The sequence below is a fragment of the Neopelma chrysocephalum genome, unplaced genomic scaffold, assembly GCF_003984885.1.
Source record: "Neopelma chrysocephalum unplaced genomic scaffold, ASM398488v2 Primary Assembly neopelma1_26, whole genome shotgun sequence".
NCBI lineage: Eukaryota > Metazoa > Chordata > Aves > Passeriformes > Pipridae > Neopelma > Neopelma chrysocephalum.
This window is the reverse complement of record NW_020897695.1, coordinates 13,993,192-14,014,898: the sequence shown is the minus strand read 5'-3', so window position 1 is coordinate 14,014,898 and position 21,707 is coordinate 13,993,192. Positions and strand designations below refer to the sequence as shown.

Here is a 21,707-nt window from a genome sequence, read left to right as displayed (position 1 = left end):
TAAATATGCCTTTTTTAAGCTTAAAGGAAAAAAATAACATTCAAGTTCAACAACGGCAAACTTTGATTTAAGCAAAATTTCTCATATACTTGGAATAGGTGGGATTTTACAGCAGAAAATATTGTTATCAAATTAGGACAGAAAAAAAATAATTATAAATACCTGGATTTTTCACGGTACAGACACAGGTTCCTTTTCTTTTGCACTGAGCCTCAGACAATTCAGTTGGCAATTGCCAACCCTGGCTGCCAGCAACTTCCTTTTCTAACAGCAGTCAGCTGCCCAGCTCTGAGATTAGCACCTGCCTGTTTCTTTAGAGGAGTAGCAGCATTCTGAGTTCTAGAGAGCCCCTCTTTAGCTTAACCAGCTAGTTACATCTGGCTATTAATGACGCTTGAGAGTTATGATCTATTTTTCTAAAGTTAGTTAAGTATGTGAAAAAGTATCTAGATACTAATTAAATAAATAAATTCTAAATAGATATATTCCATAGATAAGTTCTAAATAGATAAATTCTAAATACTAGTAGATAATAGATACTAATACATAAATTCTAAATGCTACATAAATAGATACATTCTAAACAAACAGATAAATTCTAAATAGGTAGATAGATACAAATAGATAAATTATAAATTGCTACTTTCTCCTTAAAAAAAATATGTTACATTTTGAGGTAGAAAATATTTACCATATATCCATATTCCTCACAGGTCACCCTCTCTAACAGGTTGGTGACTCAGAGGGATTATCTGTTGCTGGAGCTGTGCGTGCAAGGGCTGTGCTGAGCTCTCCCAGTCCACACCAGCACAGTTTCACTTCCCAGCCAGCTTCCCTTGCCTCCAGGCTCTGGTTTAGTGAACAGGCAGGCAGACTGCCCTCACTTTTAGGGGGCTGCCACACACCCTGAGAAGCAGTGGGTAGAAGATTCAACATAAGCGCAAACCTTTTCTCAGGAAGGTGGCCCTGAGCTTTCCCTAGAGGGAGAAGCAAATTGCTACCAACAGAAAGGAAAAGATTGGCTCTATGTTAGCAGTCAGAAATTCTGGATTGTATGCAGTTTAGCCTAATGCAGCTAGATGGACCTGGTTTGTCTGGGCAATGCCCAGTATAAATACAATTATTTTGCAGCAACTTTTTCCTTATATTCTCCGATTTTCCCCAAAGCTGCATTCTTATTTCCAAAATGGCAACCTCCAGACTTGGAGGGATGAGGTGAGTGGGCAACAAATACTTCCTCTAGACAGAAAAACATCTTTAGATGGATCACAAGCCATGTTTGCTAAGGCCTAAGAAGCAATGGAATGAGAATTTCAGATGTACTTACCCTAGCTGGAGGCACTGGTAAAGTCACCTCTGCTATCCCATCACTTCCAAATAAATCCAGCACAGCGATCTTTGGGATTACCAACTGCCTGCACTTCGGTGTTGCTCTTTGTCTTGCATCTGCCCTGGAGGACAACTCTGTTTATCCTGGTTTACTGGGAACTCTTCAGCCCACCACCTGGAATGTTCCTCTGTGTAGAAAGATTGGGTCCATTCACTAAGATTTTTTCAGACAAAACAATTCAGTATATCATAGAATCAGAATGGTTTGGGTTGGAGGGGACCATAAAGATCATCAAGTTCCAAACTCCCAAAAGGAGGGGAGATACCCAGAAGACAGACTTGGTTTTTTGGGGGTATGTATGAGAACAGAGTAAGGATAAGGAGCTCTTTCCACACTGGGAACTGCTTCTGACAGCACTCAAATCACAACTTGCTTCCCACTCCTTCTCTCAGCTCTGTCAGGACGGAGAAGCAACGCATCTGAACCAGAGCAAAAAGTGAGCAACTTGCTTCCCAATAAAACAAAAGGGAAAAATGTGTGCAACAGTCTTCTGAGGAAGCTGCTTTCACAAGACAGTGAAGCTTCTGAGGAGCCATTCAGGACATAAACCTTTTGATTCCAAGTACCAGTCACCAATATCCACCATTTTTACATCTGCTATAAAGAGCCTGTATTTACATCAAGCCCAAATCAGACCAGACTTCCAGCATTTTACAGGCAATATATGTGGGTTTTGAGCTACAGATTAAGTGAAAACATCAAACCTCACATGCACAGCTCGGTGAGTTTGCTTTTGCTAGACTGGGGAATGAAATGCTGTTTTCTGTGTAAGACAATTGCATTCAGTGAAAGACTTGGAGTCCCCATCACCCTCCCAGCTGTCACAGCCAATGGCAATATGGGATGGGGAATTTAGAAAATGCCTCCTAAAGCCAAAGAATTATTTCATTTCACCTGTGTGAGGTATGAAAAAAAAAGTCTTTAATAGTGGTCTACTATTTTTTATAATTTTGAATCAAATATAGAACCCATAATCTTAGTTTAAAATATTTTTCCTGAAGATGAACAGCAAATTTGAACATATTTAGGATAAGCCTGCTGCATGCAAGAGAAGAGAGCTGCAGGAAGGGTATTTGCTTCAACTCAAGATCCCAACCCACAAAAATGCCAGAAAGAAAAAAGTAGCGGTTGATAGAAATTTTATTTAACAAAAAGATCAGTTATCCAACATTTAATGGTATCAAACTCAAAAAAATATTTCACTGCACTTTCTGTAAGAACTGCATTAAAAACCAATACAAAATGTTTTCATCCAACTGAAATACCAGCTTTTAGAAAGAGCATCTCAGGAAGCTTACATCCCACATGTACAGACCAAGGAAAGCAAGAAACTAGACAGAAAGCATATAATGGAAACACAACTCCCTTCCTACTCCTCTTTGACAGTGTCTCGCTATACATATTTGTGCACTTTACATGTAGTGTACTGAGGGGAATCACACGGCCTTCCAAAAAATGTGCGTTATGGGTATTAAGTGCTAAGCAGCTTTGCTCCCTTTATCGAGCTAACGGGTGACTGTCTCAAGAGCTCATATAATCTAAACAGCACTCTCAGGCTGACTCTGTGTTGAGGGATAGGCCAGAACGTTTGTACACACAAACAGATGGGCCTATTTCTTGATTTTATCACTGTCTGTCTGTTTGTTTGCCACTGCAGACTGCTCTGCTGCTTAAGCTCTAAGCACTTACTCCTTAGTCTAGCAATTCCCAAAATAGGAGACAGAAGCCCAACACAAAATCAACTGTATCCAGTATTTATGACAGCACTTGGACTTGTAATACTAATATTTAATGTCCAGGATTGCAACTGGAAAGGTTTTGGAATCACTGATGGGAACATTAGCCAGCAAGAAACAAGGTTACTAATTCAATACAATACAGATGGAAGAAAACTTTTATTCCGTGAGGTAAAAACCCAACACATACACAGTATTGATTCTAGGCCTGTTTAATTTAATTCACAGCTTATGGAAATTTTGCGATGGCACAGCCATCGCTTGCACATTCTGCAATTTGCAAATCAGATTTTCTGCTGGCAAATATCCATGTGAGTTTGTTCAGTTACTGGAAAGAGTGCTCACGCCTTCTGAAAGGAACTGGGATCAACAGCTAACAACTTTTACAGGTTAGTTTCAAGGGGAATATTTTGGTTCATTCTCCTGCACAACTATTTCTGATACAGAAGGGTTTTAAAAACTCTTTTAAAAGCACTTGGTAAGTTTTCTCTCTACCATCCATCCAAGTGACCGTGTATTGTTCCATGAGAACTTCTGATCTTTAGCATAAAAAGAGATCACGTGGATCATGACACCACATATGGCAGTACACTCTTTACCTGTTTATACATCCTACCTTGAGGCACTTAACACTTTCTTCAGATATACCTAACAGTTCCAACTAAAAATCTCTTCCTATTCTAAGAGCCTACCCACACCCCAGCACAGGCAGACCCAGGCTATCCTTCCAGAACCATGCTTGCCAAAACCCCTTCCAGTACACGTGTTCAAACAGTAGGTCAGCTCAGGACTCTTCTTTTTTTCTTATCTTTACAGTTCATCGTGTTCCTCTTTGGCCTCCTGATCTTTCAACTTGAATTCTTCAGCAGTAACTTTACCATTTCCATCCCGGTCTTGATTGGTGAACATATTTTTAACAATCTTATCAAAATCAAAACCAGGAGCTAGTTTTCCTTTGCCAGAATCGACTTGAGCTTGGATGTACTCTGAAAACTAAGCAGAGGGAAAGGAGAAGAAAACAGCTCACAATTAAATGGACATTTAAAACTGAAGAGTATTTCAAAACTAGCATTTACTTGTCATCGACTATCCAGCATTTTACAATTTTATTAGATGTACGTACAAGTACACTCTTACTACCCTATAAACTTTCCCACCTAAATTGAACTAATTAGGACAGACACAGGAGGTTTAGTCACTCCAGAGGGGGTAGGTTTGCATGCCAATACATGAAGCTTACAGACATACGCCCGCATCTTACAAGAAGCAACACACAAGAGAAAAAGAATGAAACACAGAAATGAGACTTTAAATATCAGGATACCATGAGATTTGTCAAAGTAGTTTCAGGCATTATGCCTTCCACTTGACTCCTGTGTGGGGAAGGTTGTAAGGTTAGTTTTCCCTAAAGACCTTTCTCCCAATATGTATGATGAAGCTATTATAGGTAATATTAAAGGTGATACAACATCTGACTGAAGTCATACTGCTGGCTTGCCAAAACCAGAAAGACAAACACAACTTTCCCAATTACTGTTATCTCTGGTGCTACTTGTTAAATGACTTTCAGCAATGAGAGCTATTGCTGACATTCATTTACACTTTTTAAGCCACGCATCCTCTCGTATTTCCTTGGCTTCTCCTCCTCCCCACTAGGTGACCAGAAGGATGTTGATAGCAAAAGCCACATCCTACCTCATTCTCTAAACCAGTAAAAGCTCTCTCTTCTCTGCAAGAACAGAAGTGGAGATGGAAGTAAAACAAAGAGGTGGAAGACAGTGCTAGAAAAAGGGAAAACAAGACTTTGATTTTACCCCATTAGCTTGTTAAAATCCTCAAAGGCATCTCATGCTGTTCCACAGGGCCACAACCTGCCCCTTGAGCACTGCAGGCAGCTCTACTCCAGAAAGACACAAAACAGAATGACAGAGAAAGGTGACAAAGAAGACTTAAGAAGAGAATGAAAAAAATAGAACTCCTGAGTTAAAATGCAGAGGAAAACCTCACAGAGGTTTATATTATCGGAGATGGTGTGGCAAAGGCAAACAGCCCTCAATTAGGGCACCTACTGACAAGCACACAATTCACCCATGGAAGGAGCGGCAACAGGCATTGCCAGGCTCCAGAAGTGATTAGACAGTTCCTGGATATACTGCAGGCTCAGATTTGGCTCAGGAATTCATCTCAAACTGCCAATTAATGGACACTGAGAAGGCTGATACAGTGAAGGATTGTTGGATGCCAACTCTGCCTCTTACACTTGTGTCCTAAGGATCTATTGTTGACCACAAGCATGGCCATTCTTTTTTTTTTTTCTTTCTGGTTCTATTTCTAAAGCAAAATAATCATATTTTAACTGACATGCTGCCTCCCTGTTAAATTGACAACACCATGTCAGAAGAAGAGAAGAGGAGAGAGGAGAAGAGGAGAGACCCCCTTCTTCAACATCCGCATTGATGATGGTAAGAGAAAACATCCTGATGATAGTGGTAGGAGAAAACCACTGCAGGTGTTTTCATTGTTTCAGCTTACCTCCTCCAAAAGAACCTCTCCATCATGATTCTGGTCTATTTCTTCAAAAAGATTGGGAGAGACTTCCCCATTCCATACAAACATGTACCCTTCAGGCAACCCAGACACCAGTTCCAGCAGTTCAATGTCGAAAACTAAGACAGCACTACCAGGCACTTCACCTTCTGTCACAAAAAAACATCAAAGATCGGTATTTATCCTCACTTACATTAAAGGGTATATTTCCTTTTAATCTATAATTAAATTTTTCTTCCCATTCCAACAGGCACTTCTCTACTGTGATCCCGAGTCCATCAAATCTTCCTGTTTACTTCAAGGAGGTGATCAAAACATAAAGAAAGCTTTCATAATAAAACTGCATCAATTTTTTTATTTATAAAACTAAAACTGCGGGAATAAATCCATTTTCCTTTATCTAGCAGATACACGGTGTACTCCTGTGAGATTCAACAGAGTTGCAACAGCTTGGGATGTTACCTCAATGAAACCACAGAAGGAGTTTAATTTATCCTTGAAAAAGAAAAGTCAAGGTCACCTTTAATCTTCTATTTGCAAGAGACTGCAAACAAGCAATTTCTCAGAGAGCCAGGTATATACCAAAACACTCATGTAATGTTTCAGACCATGCTTATCAAATGTAACTTGAACAATGGTAAATACCTATGACAGGTATTAAACACAGTAGACTTTTTACGTTATGAGGAAATTTTCAATTTATTATATATAACTATGCAGTTTTATATAATAGATAAAATTATGTACAAAATGTTGTATATATAATACTTTTAATTTTTCATGGAAATGCACTTAGTGGAAATGCATTCTTATCTCTTAACAAAAATTAATTTTCCTTTCAGTGTGGTACATGATGCCTTACAGTTTTTATAATCTACAAACTGTTCTGGAGCTATTCAAAGACCAGAACAACTAAATGTTTCCATATACATCAGAATTTGTTGATCTTGGTGACCTCCTCTTAGAGTTCTTTCCCTCAAGTCTTTTAACTTGGAAGACCAGTAACAACAACACACACTGGGACATGATAGTTTTTGTCACTTCTGCATTGTTCTTTTTATTACTGCTGTCCCTGTCATTAAAAATTGACAAGCCTCAATGCTCTAAAGTTTCCTTAAAATGTATTGGTGTTGGGGTTTCAACAGCACCAATACACTGTTTCACATCCTACATTCAGTTCATGTAGTTTCCGTATTTTGAGTTTTCTTTGCATTTCCTAACATATTAGTGCTGACCAGCCCCCTTCAGTTTTGTTTCTGAATAACGTCGCATGTTCAAATGCGAGCACCCAGCTCCCTACCATGGAGAACAGCGTTTACATCCCTCTGCAACACCAGACTGCCTGGAGCATTCCATTCTGACAAAGCAACATTACTGGGGGCACGTGTTCCCTTTTGTACTGTGACAGTCTTTCTATTGGCCATAGCAACAGCATGATTTCAAAAACAGACAGTATGTTCATTCCACTGGGGAATGGGATGGGAGGGGGAGTGTCTAAAATAATGAAATGAAAGATCTCTAAAAAAATCCCATTCAAGCAGCTAAGACACACTCACCTTAGGACCTAGTACATACGAAGTAACAAAACATGCATACTTGTGTTTCATTTACCCAAGGGATGCTAAGTGGATGTGCACTTACCAACTCCATCCTCTCCATAACCAAGATGAGGTGGAATAACAACTGTTCGTCGTTCCCCGACACACATGTCTTGAAGGCCCATGTCCATCCCCACTACTACCTGTCCAGATCCAAGAACTATGTTGTAAGTCTTGCCAAGGCTGTGTCTAGAGAGGAAGGAAAGAAGAATTAAAAAACACGCTCAACATGCAGAATTTCTGTTGTTCAAAATCACCACAAAATCTTCTAATTAGTGTCCTGTCACTGCCAAAAATTAACTTCATGCCAAATGCTCTGTTCTACCAAAAAGTTACCTGAAGTTGTTCTCAAGTTACAGCCAGCATCAAACAGACGTCCCTGCTGCTGACATGTCCTCTGGCACTAAAATTATAGCCTTCTTTAATGAAATCCAATAAGAATCATTAATCATGCCAATTACACCCCCGAGGCATTTTATCTTGAAGATAGGGCTTTTGCCTTTCACATATTTTTAACTATTGCAGTTGGACTTTCTGGCAGATGTAAAAATTCCAGATGTACATTTGACCCATATCCATCACTCCTATATGGGGATCTGGGTGCATTCTCATAGATCAGCCATCCCTTTAAATGAAATCAGTCACTGTAATGTTGTATTTACTTAACCAAAACAGCCTGGAAGTATACTACTACTGCTGCTATTTACCCATATTAAATTTTGAATTATACCCTGCTGAATGTGGCTCATTTCTAAAATTAGAAATTATCACAAGTTAAAAGCCCAGAAGATAAACGTATTGTGATTCTAAAAGCAGAGTGTGCAGCACTAAGACTTTATTCTGTTGGTCTCCTTTCTTTGGTTATTTGGCTTGGCTGTGCCTCTGCAGGACATGCTTGTACAACAGAGTATCAGTTGGAAAGAAAACAGTTCAGTGGCTACGAGGTCAGCCTTAAAATTAGGAGCACATGACTCATGATCTTTGATACTCTATAAACTGCTTTGAATAAGACGGTCTCAATGTCGCTTGGTTCCTGCTACAAAATTCAGCCTGCTACAGAATTCAGCCTTCCTGTCATATAAAAGGTGTTTTGAATCCAAACACGTTACTTGTATACATACTTGCCTACAGCACTGCATTATGTGCACCAACCTAAGGCAGCTTTTCAGCTCTGCAAACTATTGTGTACACTGTGAATCCTATGAGCTGCTTCCTGCATTAATTATAACCTAGTTAAAAATAGCTTTTCCCAACTTCCCTTCCAAAAAATAAAATATTATTCGGATGACTTGAGCTATCCAAAAGATGAAGGGGGAAAAAAAAAAGCTAGCAGAAGTATTCTTGTAGCTGCAGCAAACACTGTGACAGGCTCACTTTAGTTCTACAGGAGACAGACTGGAGCAATCTCTTGCTTCCCTCATAAACCCACTGTCAACAGGCAGAAGGAAGAGGAACATTATCATCACCATCATGATCAAGCCCTCTGACAGTTTCTCCATGCTGACAACGCAGCACCACAGTACAGAAAAACCAGCACCCATCCACAGTACAGACATGACAGGTGACCATCCTCTATAAACCACACACAAGATATCCTTAATAAGACCACACCAAGCAGCCTGACCAGACCTCTCTCAGGAGCACTGAATCAGCACAGAGTGAAAATCCTACCCAAAAAACTGAATAAACCAGGACAGCTCATTCATAACAAGCTCTATGTTGTCCTGGCATTACCAGTCCAGACACCTGAATTAGCCCATTTAAACAGAATGCTATGCAGACAAACTGTTTCATCACTCCACATATACTGTTTATGTTCTTCTCCAAGACACTCCCACGTCCTTTTTGTTCCCAGTTCTCTTATTATGCTATGACAGATTGCCTTTTACTTTCCTCCTCCTATACATCCTAGGCAGGCAGACATAAAAAGAAAAATACATTCTACATAAATACTTAGTTTTTTTCTTAAAAAATCTTTACTCCCTGACAGCTTGCCTTGCAGGCAATTCATTCTGCTTTTACAGCTGCTGGGAATATTTTCCTTACCAGATCATTCAAATACTTACGTCGAGTCTAGCAAAGTACCGTCCAGGAGCGAAGCATTGTAGTGATATTTCAAGTAATCTCCCTTCTTACTCAATATGGTGCAGTTGGAAGGTCTGTAGTTAACAGTAATGCCGACAGAATCTGAAGGGTTGTGGAAGTCGACCACGTGGATGTCAAAGACCAGCACTGCAGATCCTGGAATTTTTCCTAAATAGGAAACAAATTAGATAAATAGAGAAAGAAATGGTAACCAAACAGGCTTATGATGACCAGGTACTGCACCCTGTAAGAATATGTATTCCCGCTGCATCTGTTACTGAGTCAATCTGCTCTTCTCACTCAGAATTAAAAGATGCAACAGAATGGAAGCTGCATCCAGTGTAGAAAAGAGAACCATTGGGAAAGCACTAAACATGCACTTCAAAGTTCAACAGTGAAGGAAAAAATTTTCATTATTCTGAAATTGAAAATTATGCAGAAATGAAGCAATAATCACATATTTCCTGTGACCATCCTAAATAACTCATCTGTCTTTGACGTACTAATTCAGTATTGATCATCAAAATTCTCATAGGAGTTCTCGTGCTTCAAAGAATGTCACTATATCTGAAAAGTTACATTTCCTTAAAATGTCCTGATAGCAGGCAATTTATCCCCTGCCTCCCCAGGATTATGTGTAATTGCACTACCAAAATTGACGGATACATCCAGACCCAGGAATGGGGTTTGTTGGTAAAGGAGTCTAATTCCCAAGTCAACAGCACAGATTTTGCAGTCCCAGAAAACAGGCTTTTCTTTTAAGGCACTTATTCAAATAACATCCCAGAAGCCACCTTTTAAACACCAGCCATAACACCATATTGGCTATCAGAGTTATCATATTCAACCTCTCACAGCAATCCTTTTAGGTACTAATGAGTTTTCCCAAAAGAATGTTAATTGTATGTTATACATACACAGATACTTCGTTGTTACATGCATCCACCATTTACAGAGGAGGCTTAGAAGTTCCACAAAACCTGTGGCTGTGGAAGGAATGGGGAAGAAAACAGGATGAACTCCTTCAGGATACAGAGCTTAAGACACACAGGTTGGAAGATCTCACAGTGCAGAGCTCCTGGCACCCAAGTACCAGTCTGCCTGAGACACTAATTATCCAAACAAATTCCGGTCAGCAAGTACCAGTCTCTCTGAAACACTAATTATCCAAATGAGTTCAGGCTACCAATTACATGTGAGATTGTTCTGTATTCTTATTGTCCTACCTATTGAGTTAATTAAAATAATTCTGCATATTCTGGGTGTAGTCTTGTCAGTTTTATGTCCACAAAATAACAAACTAATTCATAAACTTTTAAAATGCCAGAAAAATGAAAACAGACACAGACGAACTAAACAATAAAGAAAACCTCATTAACTATGGAAGACTTGAATGCAAATTCAAGCTCACCTCTTCCTTCTTCTCCATATCCAAGATGTGGGGGGATTATTATTCTTCTTTTTTCACCAGTGCACACACCTAGCAAACCTTCATCCATTCCAGCAATGACATAACCTTTCCCGACATAGGTGTCATACGTATGGTTTCGTGAATAACTATGGAAAATATTTGCATTTTAGCACTGTCAGGTGTACTCAAGAAAACATGGAATCTTGCAATAGCTCTGCAACACAGTTCTTAAACCAGTTAAGGTCAAACACACGGTCATTAACCAGCACCAGAGAAGAACAAAGCAATCACCATGTTCCATGAATCCAGGCCACCAGGTTTCATCAGCCAGTGACACGTGCCACTTATTACCCAGTAGTGGGACCCTAGCTAGCGAACAGCTAGCAAATTTGAAAATTTATTTCTACTATATATTGAAAGAAAAATCACACTTATTTATGTATTTTAGACTAAGCACAAAACAAGTTTTGACAAGTAACTAAAAAAAAAAATCAGTTTTCTTCTTTAAAATTTCCTCTGCCCTGACACTACTTTAATAAGTACTTATCAACTAGATATAGCTGAAGTTCATTCTCATGAGACATCCTTCAAACTACCTCATTTCACAACCACAGCTATGTAGTTCAACTACTACAAGGAGCAGGCAGGACAAATAGATTCTTCTGGGATGCACAACATTAAAATGAATCACTACAACAAAGCAATATCAACATTATCCCTCCTTTCCAAACCATGTCAACCACTTATACGTAGGTTGAAGGACCTGCTACAACACCTAATGATAGAGTAAAACAAGGCTACAATGGCAATTGATGTTTATTACAAGGACATGACTGTCCTCTGCCTTTCTTCAAGGCATGTTACATAAAGGCACAGACCAACGAAGAAAAGGCAGAAAGGTTTCAATTAATCTTTACAAGGTAGCTCTGAGAAAGAACAAGACCAGTACAAGACCAGACCCTGATGTAATCAGAGGTTTATTCAACTGCTCTAAGTCCAGAAGACAGCCCTGGCTGAGCTACCCAGGGGCAGTTCTGCAGCTGAATATTTCAGAGCAAAAAAGAAAAGGAAAATATTATTAGAGCTCTAAACCCCAGCCATTCACAGTGCTTTTGGCATATTCCCTGTACTAGTAACAATTTTTCTCCTGGATAATTAACTTCAGGGTTTCCAATAACTATTGTTAGCTGCTCTATTTCTTCATCTTTGAATTCTGCAGGAGGTCAGGATACAATGCTGTAATGAATGTGCCCTCTAACAACTGTCAGCAATTCAGAATGATGTAGAGGCTGCTGTCTACAAAGCACTTATTACTATTTATTGACAACAACCCTAATATAAGTAATACAGTTATTTTCAAAATTTGTTTAATTACTATAGACAATACTAATTTACATCTCAAAAAAGAAAGATTCTGGGTAGGTGCATTGTGGACATGATTTAGGTTCTTAACTTACAAGCTTTCATAAGCTGCAAATCAAGGTCTACAGTGATGGCTGCTGTTGCAGTACTAAATATTTTTCCATGAGTTTAATTCATAAAACATTTACATTGGCTCATTTTCATCTCCTTTTAGCTACTTCTGCCAGCTGTTCTGAAAGCTGGAGTGGGATGGTAAAGTACTGCTCAATTAAGAGGAACAAAAGTGACAGAAAGCTACAAGGGTATTATTCATCATATGATTCTGTACACAAGGCTCATGTGCCCAGAGAGCTTTGAATTTACTGTGAAAGTAATCCCTCTTCCTTTATCACAGAAACACCCGTTGAATTCTGCGGTTCTGTAATTCAGTTTTGAAAGACAACAGCCTTCAAAATGCAAACAGTTTTCAAGTACAAATACAATTAACCTCAAACTAGCCACTAGCACACTGATTCACAATTCTCAGGACATGAAATAGGTATCATATTTATTTTCTCTCTCTTCGGTGGTATTACCTATTTAGCAGAGGAACTGTAGGGCAAAGAGTCTTCAGGCTCACATGCCTAAAGCACTCATGGCTTCACCGGGTGGGTTACCGCCCCTAGATGGCGTCTGTGACACTGTCATAGTACAAACTAGCTCTTTTTCCTCCCACAGGGAAAAGTTTTCTATGAGTTTTTCAAGAAGACTCTAAGTCCACTCAAAATTTTCAAAAAGGAAGGAAAAGCAAAGAATTGTATTTGAGTATATTAGGGACAAGACAGAGGAGTCCAAACTGGAAATGCAATCTGTAGAGCTGAATGGTTTGGTTACCTGGAATCAAATAATGTGCCATCCAAAAGTGTGCCATTGTAATGGTATCGGAGAAAGTCTCCTGTCTGGCTTCTCCGCTCACAGGATTCAGGCACAACCTGGTTCTCAATAACAATACCATCTTTGGGGTTATGGAGATCTAGCAAAACCACATCAAAGACGAGGGAAGCTTGGCCAGGAATCTCCTTACCTACAAGTGTTAGAGCAGAAAAATTGGTAAGAAACAGCAGGTGTTCTAGCAGAAGCTTAAACGTGTTTGTTGAAGAAAAGTAACCTACTGCCAAATATCAAGCACATCCCCTTCCAAAATAAATTAGAATCATAGAGTATCCTGAGTTGGAACAGACTCACTAGGACCATCGAAGTCCAACTCCTGGCCTGGCACAGAACACCTCAAGAATCACACCATGTGGCTGAGAGTATTGTCCAAATGCTTCTTGAACTCTGTCAGGCTTGGTGCTGTGACTACTGCCCTGGAGAGCCTGTTCCAGTGCCCAACCACCCTCTGGGTGAGGAACCACTTCCTAATATCCAACCTAGACCTCCTCTGACACAGCTTCAGGCCATTCCCTCAGGTCCTGTCACTGGTCACCACAGAGAAGAGATCAGTGTCTGCCCCTCCTCTTCCCATCACAAGGAAGTTGTACGCTGCAATGAGGTCTCCCCTCAATGTTACTGCATGAAGTCAGACACTTGGAGTGTCCAAGGACACTTCTCAGGTTTGAAATAAGTCTGAACCTGCACTTTGTCCTCTGAGTTCTCCTCTTCTCCAGGCTGAACAGACCAAGTGCCCCCAGCCACTCCTCATATGGCTTCCCCTCAAAGCCCTTCACCATTTTCGTCACCCTCCTTTGGACGCTAAGACCTTAATGTCTCTCTTATATTGTGGTGCCCCAAAACTGCACACAATATTCAAGATGAGGTTGCACCAGGGCAGAGCAGAGCAGGACAATCCCCTCACTTGACCGGCTGGTGATGCTTTGCCTGATGGCCCCCAGGAACGGTTGACCCTCCCAGCTGCCAGGGCACATTATTCAATTTGCTCATATTTGTTCATATTCAATTTGCCATCAACTAGGACCCCAGGTCCCTTTCTGCTCTCCAGCATCTTGTTCCCCAGTCTGTCTGTACACCCAGGGCTGCCCCATCCCAGGTGCAGAATCCAGTTTGTTTAACTTCATACGGTTGGTGACTGCCCAGCCCTCTAATTTGTCTAGATCTCTCTGCAAATTTGCTTCCAGTCAGTCATTTTTTGTTTCAGTGGGTTTTTCACTCAATTCTCCAACTCAAAAATTTTACACAGCTCTTACTGTGATGGCACTGCCTCATTGAAAACAGCTGCCTCTTCAGCAACACCCATCTTAGTCAATACACACCAGCTCCATCTGAGCTGCATGGTTTAGTCTACCAGTATTCGCAACACACTTCGTGGAAGTGCACAAAATAACCATTAGAATACAAATCTGGTACATCCGCTCCTCCCATCCTGTTAATATCAAAACAGGAGACCACATGGTGGAAATTGAAGAAGGACAAATTGAGTATCTTAGTGAAAAACTACTTTCCCATCAACGTACAAATTATAGCGTGGGTTGCTTTGACCAAGAACCACTGAGTTAAAGATCTCAGCAAAATTTTGAAACACAACTTCACAGAGTTTTGTTATCTATGGAGATGGCTATCACAGTTAATGGTAATGAAGCCATGGAAGGCGTATGAAACCTTGTACACCACAGACATATCCATAAACATCAGAGCAGAGTAAAAACACAAGGAAGAGTCACAAACTATCCTTAACTGCCCCCTCATTTAAAATGGGGACCTCTATGTATGATCTGCAGGCTGCTTAGTCTTACAAAACAATTAATTCACCTTGTAGTTATTGCTAAGGCATTGGTTGCAAAAAAACCCCCAAAACTGGAATTAAAAATACTTTTTTTTCCCCAAAAGTTTTATGCTTTCTGTGGCAGTCATTGAAAGAACTATGCAGTCACCTGTCTCCAAGTTTTTGGCTTCACTAGATATTAATCACAAATTATATTCCCCAATTGATACAATTTCAGCATATAAATACTACAATTATACCAACAATATGTCTACAAAGCAATTTACTGTTTAATTTTTTTAAAAATCCTGTACTTTCTAACCAATCCAATCCTGTACATAACACATTTTGAACCTCTCTTTCCACCACTTTGTTCTGTCTGTCTGAACTCGGTAATAATGTTGCCCATAAATTTAAAACATAGAAAGTCAAGTTTGTTTTAAAGCACAGTTCACTTGGATTGAGAAAAAAAAAAGGAGTAACTAAAGGAATAATTTTTACCATCTCCTTCTTCTCCATATGCCAGGAAAGGTGGTATTGTGATAATGCGCTTCTCTCCTACGCACATTCCCAAGAGACCCTGGTCCATACCAGGAATCAGCCATCCAATTCCCACATAGGTATCATAAGTTCGCATCCGATTATGGCTAAAAATTATAGAGAAAAAAAAGCCCCACAGCCAAATGTCAGACAGTCACAGGAAAGAACAATATCAATCTTTAAATCCACATATATCCACATACTACGCACAATGTAACTCACAACTAGCTACTCCAAAAGTATTGGTCCTTCATTTACCAAGGGCTGGCTGGGTAGAGTTTTCCAGAGAGCTTAGCTATGTCAGGAACCTAACAGGGGCTTTGAAAAGTCACTCACAAATACAATGGTAGCTGTTATTAAAGCACCATTTTCCACTGAGCTCTGATGAATACACACACTGTACACTTAAAATCTCAGTAGGAAAGTGTTGGTAGCTTGATTTCATTACAAACTCTGCTTAGTTTATAAAACTTGTATCTAACCTGTATCTATGCTGCAGTGGTTATAGAGACTTAACTGACTGCAATAAATAGTAATATAAATACAAGGAATGGACTTTAAAATAAAAAAAAGCATCTGTGTTGGTAATGCCCATTCAGAAATAATGTACAGTTTTATTGGTTTTAGTCAGTACTGCTATCCTATAATCCCTGAATAAATTACTAACACACCTATGATGCTAGCTTTCATTTCCCGTGTTTCTGGGCAATGGGCATTAATTGTTACACCGGTGAAAGGGGAGCAAATGATGGTGAGATACCTATTAAGATACACACACGCAACACAGCTGCATACCTTGAATCAAACAGGGTCCCATCTAAGAATGTTCCATTGTAATGGTACCGTACGAAGTCAGACACCTGGACTGTCCGAGGACACTTCTCAGGTTTGAAATAAGTCTGAACCTGCACTTCGTCCTCTGAGTTCCAAAGATCGATCAGGAGCACATCGAAATGGAGCACAGCATTGGGGGGTATCACACCAGCTGCAAAACCAAAACAACACACCCAGTTTTGTTTCCCTTTTTATACAGGGCATCAGTGAAAAGGAACCAAACCACGCATACCCTAAAAAGAATGATTAATGCACACCTTATTCCTTGTTATGCTTATAACTCTCTGGGCTCTTGCCACTGTTGCAGATATTTAAGGGGGGAAACCTGGCAAGGTGACCTGTTATCAAAGCTGCCTATCAGGCAAACTCATCTTGAGTTAGCATTTGTTGCCTCTCTGAGGCTGTAAAACAAAGCTACTTTTGGCACTGATAAAAACTTGTGCAGCTCTGCAATGCCAAACCACAGTAAGTATTTAACAGTGAGATAGATATAAATAAATAGTGAACTTTAGCAGCAAGGTTCATTTGCTGAAGGTCCTCTACAGTCAACAAATAGCTCTTCCTTCAGCATGCAGAGGGTGTCTGGAGAAATTAGCTAGGCTATAGGCTTAACAAACATCTCTGAAGGACAGGGGAGAACCTCTCCAAAATTCAGTACCTGCAATTTCTACCCTTCTCTTCTGTGACTCCATTTTCTATCTCTTCTGCTGGATCACTTACACAACCAGCTATTCATTCACTGGCTCGGGGCCGTACTTACGGACGCCTTCACTTCCGTAGGCAAGCTTAGGGGGGATTTTCACAAACCGCCGCTCATTCACGCACATGCCAACCAGAGCTCTGTCCATCCCAGCAATAAGTTGACCTTTGCCCACAAACACGTTGAATGTAGATCCCCTGTCATAGCTGAAGGGGGAAAAGCAGGCAAAAGAGTTCATTTAACCCCCAATCGACTTTTTTTTTTCCTTGAGGGAGAGAGTTTAACTCTACCTTGGTCTCCCTCTTGCCCTGTTAGCATAATTTCATCACAAGACAGCTGCTAAGAAAAGAGGTAAATCCAAGTGTTCCCGAGATTTCAACCCAGTTCTACTTCTGTTCACTGCTCATTGTCTATCTGAAACACATTCTAGCAGTGTGCAATGTGTACTACAGGCACCCAAAGCCCATAACTACAAACAGCTAATTTACACACTAATATCATAAGCAGCACTGGAAAATTAAGGAAGAAAAGGAAAAATCAAACACTATTATGAGATACAAAAGAATGACTGCTCCCACAGTACAATCTCAGCACATTGATTTTGGTGAGTAACATCATAAAAATATTGCACGAGACTGATAAGCTTCACCATGTGAGACATCACAGTTGGGGAATCTCCGTGGGAGAAGGGGAAAGCGAAAATATGCCTTTTTGAGTAATAGCTGTGAGGCTTGCCAACTGGTTATTTATTTATTTTCTCCTCCACATTCACAGTTCTCATTAAAGTATAGAGACATGTTTTAAACAGCACATTTGCCAGATCCAGAAACAAGAGAGCTAGCTAAATGATTCTCCTCTGTGACAATACATAAACATTCAAAAGGTAAAAGAAATGATGCTTAAATGATTTACAGTTTTCCAGAGGGGATGGAGAACAGAAGTGTTACCACAGAAGAACACTAACATCAGCTTAAGTGGTTAGTTTGACCACCTTAAATCTGCACAAGGACCCCACTTAGCTATGCCTGAATAACTGCCGTTATTTAGTTTTCTGAAGCGATGTATAAACATACAGCAGAAAGCATTTCAAAGGTTTCATGTCTATTTTTAAGATTTTACTGCTTCCATTTGCTCGAATTCCTTTTATAATTTCAAGGATTTCTTTTTTTTTATTTTTATATAAAAATCAGACCTGGGGGAAAAAAGGTTGGGAAAAAAAAAAAAGGTTTGTGCCTCTTTGCCTGCTAAAATATTTTGGAAAGCAGCCAGTAGCTAGATATTGCTAGGGAAATTATGTCAAACTTTCCTTCTAAGACTGTACACATCATTTCCACAACACACTGCGCCTCCTAACAGTCCCAGACCCTCGAATCTCTCAAATATTTTACCAAGCAATCTCTCTGTATGTTCCACCTTTTTTTTTGTGTTCTAGCAAACATTTCCCCTAAAATAGACAATCCTCTATACTGAGCATTCACTTTCGGTTCCACAAATATTCCTACTCCCAGGAAAGGACAGGAAATATTTAAGTTAGCTCCTGACAAATTCCATTACACACACAAAACCATAATTAAGATGTTAAGATCAGTTACACAACAGGTAGCAAGAAACCCCCAAAAATGGTATTTTGTACCAATTAACAAAGTTTGGCAATATATCTGGGATGAACTTAGAACAGGAGAGCTTTTTTTTAATAAAAATAAATGCACAACTAAGAAAACATTGATGTTAAGCAGAGAACTGAACAAAGCAGTGATCAGACCATGCAGCTTTGGAGGACTGACTTTGCAGATTCCTTAAAACTAAGCAAAATTCATTTCCATTAGTGGAATTTACCAAATTAATAGCAGATGACTAGGCAATTCAATTCAGACTTTAAAGTGCAAATTATTTTATGGCCATGGAAATCAAAATGCAAATGCTGATGCAAAAGAAAAATAATAAACAGGCACATTAGTTCATTTATGTGACACAGTCACGATTAGTAAGACTTTATCAACAGCCTTTTAACACGAAGAGCAGTATTATTATCTTCTGTTTGGAAATACAGAAAACTAATTTTAAAACTCAAGAGCATTTTCAACAGCTGAAGAACAAAATAAAACTGCCCTTAGTTCAACAACTAGAGTATTTTCTAGACTGTATAGTAGTGTTTGATTGAACTGATGCTGGTAAGCACGTTCATAAATTTTAAAAAAAAGCAAACAAATTAACAGAAAAAAGGTAGGAAAATGGGCTTTCTAATAGGCTAATTTTTGTATAAATTGACTGAATCTCCTTAACTTGTATGCAGGGAACAGTAAAGATTTTACAACAAACACTCCAAAATACTTCTTCCATTAACCAACAGAACATAAAATCCTCTTACTTTTCCATTGTCTTAACATGATAAACCACTGTCATTATTCTTAAAAAAGACCACAGTTAGTGAATAATGAAAGTGTACATCAACATGAGCTGCCATCCAGAAAAAAAATCCTGTGCTGAACAAATCTGATGTTTTGCACCCTTTTGAAATTAAGGTGGACATAAAAATATTCAAGTTAGACTAGAGTATCATCATTACTACTTATTTACCGATATTTAGAGGACCCAAAGAGATAATTATTGTACAGTTCTGCACAGAACTGTATTTACTGCCCCAAATAATTCAGAACCAAATGACAAGGAATTTGGAGCTAAAAGGAGAGCCAGTACCTGGGTAGCCCCTCCAGGTGCTCTGCCTCAATGCACAAGTTTGCTGGTACAACTCAGGGTGTAAGTAAGCCTCAGTATGTATCTGCAGCAATCAGAAACACACTTCTGAACACGTGGCCGGTTTTCCAATTGTCACATATTTGTAAAATGAGCCACAAGGACGCTGCCTTTCTGTGTCCTCACATCTGCAGCTAAGACTTATTTTCCAAGCCTGTCAGTTGCCAATGAATTCACTGTCCTTGCTGTGCCTTTTCACTGCAACTGCACCAACACGAGCTGAACCACCAGCTACCACATCCCACATTTTATCCAGAGAAGTGCTGGTGAAATGGCACTACTGGCATACTACATAAAGTCAGCTTCAGAGGAAGAGCTGAGCTTACTTTGAAGTATAGTTATTTCCCTAAGGCTGTAGTTTCCTTGAAGCACAAGGCAGATTACCAGGATTACTGAAAATATATTTTGCTTTATCTGAGTAATACTTTGATCAGTGGCAATGAATGAAGCAAGAAAAAACAAATAAGCTGTCAGCAGCATCAACATCCTTCACAATCTCCTGATCCCACTATTTAGGCTTCTTGATGCTAAAATAACAGCAGGAAAGGAGCCAGGCACTTCACTGTACATAGGTCACATTTACTCAAGGGGATCTCATTCAAAAAATTCTATGTAAGTACAGCCTGTTAATTCTTACATTTCTGGCAAGGATAATGATTCAGAAACACTTGAGTTCGAGTAGGTTTGAGCCTGGAGAAGACATAGGAAATGTACAGAAGGAAATGGGCAGGAAATCACTAAATACTGTGAGAGACTGCAATACCACATACACTCCTGTTTACCAGGCTAAGGCTATAAGACCTTATAGTCTTCTCTCTTGGAGCACAAAGCTCCCACTCAGTGCCTTGGAGAAGCAGCTGGAAGAACGTGGTGGGGATCCATAAGGGCAAACTACTGCGAACTGGACCCAGCCACTGCACCAGTCTTGCCCCTAGTCGCCAGCAGTCATACCCTAGCCCTCTGCCCTTTCACGTTTCAAAGACATCTTCCCATGGTGGTCTGTATGTCCCGCGTTCCCGCTGTACAACACTGCCCATCCTGCCGCTGACAGGACGGTCATACCAAAAGGACCCACGGGGCACAGCTGGGAAAAAGCAGCGGGACCTGAACGGAACTTCAACTGGAGCCTCCGCCCAGCGCCACAACCTCTGCACATCCGCAAGAAACACTCTCGTGGGACCAGGACCTCTCTCTCCCCCCGAAGCGCACCCTCACACCAACCAAACCCCGAGGGGGCTGTCCTCCACGGCGGGCTCATGCCAGACCTGGAGTCGAAGCGGGTGCCGTCGGGGAAGGCGCCGAGGTAGTGGTAGCGCACGAAGTCGCCGGGGCGCACGGCCCGCGGGCAGCTCTCGGGCACGAAACGCCGCTCGACGCCGAGCTCGGTGCCGTCCAGAGGGCTTTCGGCAGCGGGCACCGGCGGCGCCTGGCACGCCGCCCAGCTCTCCAGCAGCGCCGGCAGCAGCAGCAGCAGCGACCCGCAGCCGGGGCCCCGCCGCCGGGCCGCCGGCCCCGCCATGGAGCGCAGTGAGCGGGGCAGCCGCGGGGCGCACCAGGCGGCGAGGGGAGGGAGAGAGGATGGAGGGAAAGGGGGGAAACAGGGAAGAGAGGGAAAAAGGGCAGGGAGGGAAGGAAGGGAAACCGCCCGCCCCGGCCCGCCCTCTCCTCCTCCCGCCGCTACAAACTTGCAAACGTGGATGAAGCGCTCCCACCGGGACGGGGGAGGAGCAGCCTGGGCGCCGGCTCCCCCCGCCCGGCGCGGGGCTGCGCAGTTCGGAGCGCGGCGGAGCAGCGCCCGCACCGCCGCCCCCGCGGCCGCCCCGCTCCCCTCCCCTCCTCTCCCCGGGCCGGCGGTGCGACGTGGCGCTGCCCTCGACCGCCCCCACGGCGCTCCTTCGCTCCCGGGTGTGGCACGGGACACGGGCGGACCCCGAGAGCCCTAAACACTCCCCCGTCCCCGCCATTTTCCGCAGATTCCCCGCAGCTCTTGGGAGCGGTGCTGGACGCCCTGGGACGGACTGAAGGCACGAGGATTGACCCCACCCCGCATCA

At 41.3% G+C, this 21,707-nt stretch overlaps 1 protein-coding gene across 2 annotated transcripts; it reads right to left on the bottom strand.

The window, feature by feature from the left end:
- Positions 1-2,512: 2,512 nt before the first annotated feature.
- Positions 2,513-21,293, bottom strand: FKBP9 (FKBP prolyl isomerase 9). 2 transcript variants are annotated; one of them, XM_027675650.1, is made up of 11 exons: positions 20,921-21,293; positions 16,962-17,107; positions 16,163-16,352; positions 15,329-15,474; positions 13,003-13,192; positions 10,768-10,913; positions 9,338-9,524; positions 7,315-7,460; positions 5,659-5,822; positions 4,941-5,023; positions 4,045-4,119 (listed from the first exon to the last, which is right to left on the bottom strand). In XM_027675650.1, the coding sequence occupies exons 1-10, from the start codon at positions 21,172-21,174 to the stop codon at positions 4,973-4,975; spliced, it is 1,620 nt and encodes a 539-aa protein (XP_027531451.1). In that variant the 5' UTR covers positions 21,175-21,293; the 3' UTR covers positions 4,045-4,119; positions 4,941-4,972. The 2 variants fall into 2 exon arrangements, with proteins under 2 accessions (XP_027531450.1, XP_027531451.1); XM_027675649.1 differs by lacking the exon at positions 4,941-5,023 and having other exon boundaries at positions 2,513-4,119; positions 20,921-21,289.
- Positions 21,294-21,707: the final 414 nt, after the last annotated feature.